We start from the raw sequence: 1,822 nt of genomic DNA on the forward strand, positions 1-1,822 counted from the left end.
TAACTCCTCTCTCATTACAACTATCCGGTCATGCTTTCTTACAGTATCTAACTCCGCTCTCTCATTACAACTATCCGCTGATACTTTCTTACAGTATCTAACTCCGCTCTCTCATTACAACTATCCGGTCATGCTTTCTTACAGTATCTAACTCTGCTCTCTTTAGAGTTACCCGGTTATGTTCTCATTAAAGTTTAAAAAATTACACAATTGTTACAGTTATCCGGTTCTGCTCTCGTTACAGCTATCCGGATACGAGCTCCGGCCGGCGCGTGCGCCGTCGGCCTCGGCGACGGACGAAGAGCGTCGGCAGTACATGCAGCGCCAGCTGGCGGACGCCATCGCCGACCACGCGTCGATGGACGACCTGCGCATCTTGCTGGCGACGGGGGCGCGCTCCGACCGGCCCGTGCGGCAGGGCCTGTTCCCGCTACACTACGCTGTCTACGAGCGCTACGCCGACGCCGCGCGACTGTTCCTCGTGCGAGGTGGCGCTGTCGACTCCACCGACGACGTCGGCTACACGGCCATGCACCTGGCGGCCGAGAAAGGTGCGCAGTACGTAGAGGGCGCCACGCGTCGGGGGAGGGCGTTGAGTGCGAAGTTTACGAGCTTGACGCTTGTAAAATTGACGTGATAAATGTCGGTGGCCTAGTGATCGTAGATTATGTTTTGTTATTCGGATCCATCTGATGATCTTAATGGTAGCCGCCGTCGCCAGCAGTATATAATACGACTGGTGGGGGCATTCCAGGCTTTCGAGTTTTTTCACACCCTAAGTTCTTTTAAGATTTTAGGATTGCTAAATTATTTGCTACTTAAATATCATTACAAACGCTAGGGTTGTTACAGACACTAAATTCATTACAAACGCTAGGGTTGTTACAGGCGCTAAATTCATTACAAACGCTTGGGTTGTTACAGACGTCAAATTCATTACAAACGCTAGGATTGTTAGAGACGCTAAATTTATTACAAACGCTAGGGTTGTTACATACGCTAAATTCATTACAAACGTTAGGGTTGTTACAGACGCCAAATTCATTACAAACACTTGGGTTGTTACAGACGCTAAATTCATTACAAACGCTAGGGTTGTTACAGACGCCAAATTCATTACAAATGCTAGGATTGTTACAGACGCTAAATTCATTACAAACGCTAGGGTTGTTACAGACGCCAAATTCATTACAAATGCTAGGATTGTTACAGACGCTAAATTTATTACAAACGCTAGGGTTGTTACAGACGCTAAATTCATTACAAACGCTAGGGTTGTTACAGACGCTAAATTCATTACAAACGCTAGGGTTGTTACAGACGCTAAATTCATTACAAACGCTAGGGTTGTTACAGACGCTAAATTCATTACAAACGCTAGGGTTGTTACAGACGCTAGGGTTGTTACAAACTGGGAGCGACCGTGGCAAAAAAATCATACACAAGAGAACCAACCGCGCGGCGCTCGTGAGCGTGTAAACTAACGCGTTGCCCTCATTGCCTCGCTCAGGTTACTTTGACATGGTGCGCCTCCTGCTGGAGTTCGGAGCGCGCGTCTGCTTCGCCGACCCGAACCCAGCCGAACTGTTTCCGTCACGTGACCAGCCCGAGGAGCCGCTCCGGCTGGCCATCAAGTCGTCGCATTACCGCGTCGCCCAACTGCTGCTGCAGGAGGGTGCCAATCCGAACACCAGGTGGCGTGCGCGTACACGTATGGCTAGAGTTCGTTCAGGGAGTTGTTTATTATTAAAAGGGTAGTACTCGATATGGCGGTAAAATTTCTGCGGCCTGGATGCAATTCTATACGATATGTATATATATA

At 48.6% G+C, this 1,822-nt stretch overlaps 1 protein-coding gene across 1 annotated transcript; it reads left to right on the top strand.

Annotated features, from left to right (window-relative positions):
- Positions 1 to 244: 244 nt before the first annotated feature.
- LOC106820350 (ankyrin repeat, PH and SEC7 domain containing protein secG-like) lies at positions 245 to 1,694 on the top strand (the record flags this gene model as incomplete). The annotated part of the gene is made up of 2 exons (XM_014824876.1): positions 245 to 551; positions 1,511 to 1,694. Coding segments are annotated over 2 exons (491 nt in total), but the record flags the coding sequence as incomplete, so codon positions are not given.
- Positions 1,695 to 1,822: the final 128 nt, after the last annotated feature.

The sequence above is a fragment of the Priapulus caudatus genome, unplaced genomic scaffold, assembly GCF_000485595.1.
Source record: "Priapulus caudatus unplaced genomic scaffold, Priapulus_caudatus-5.0.1 Scaffold11866, whole genome shotgun sequence".
NCBI lineage: Eukaryota > Metazoa > Priapulida > Priapulimorpha > Priapulimorphida > Priapulidae > Priapulus > Priapulus caudatus.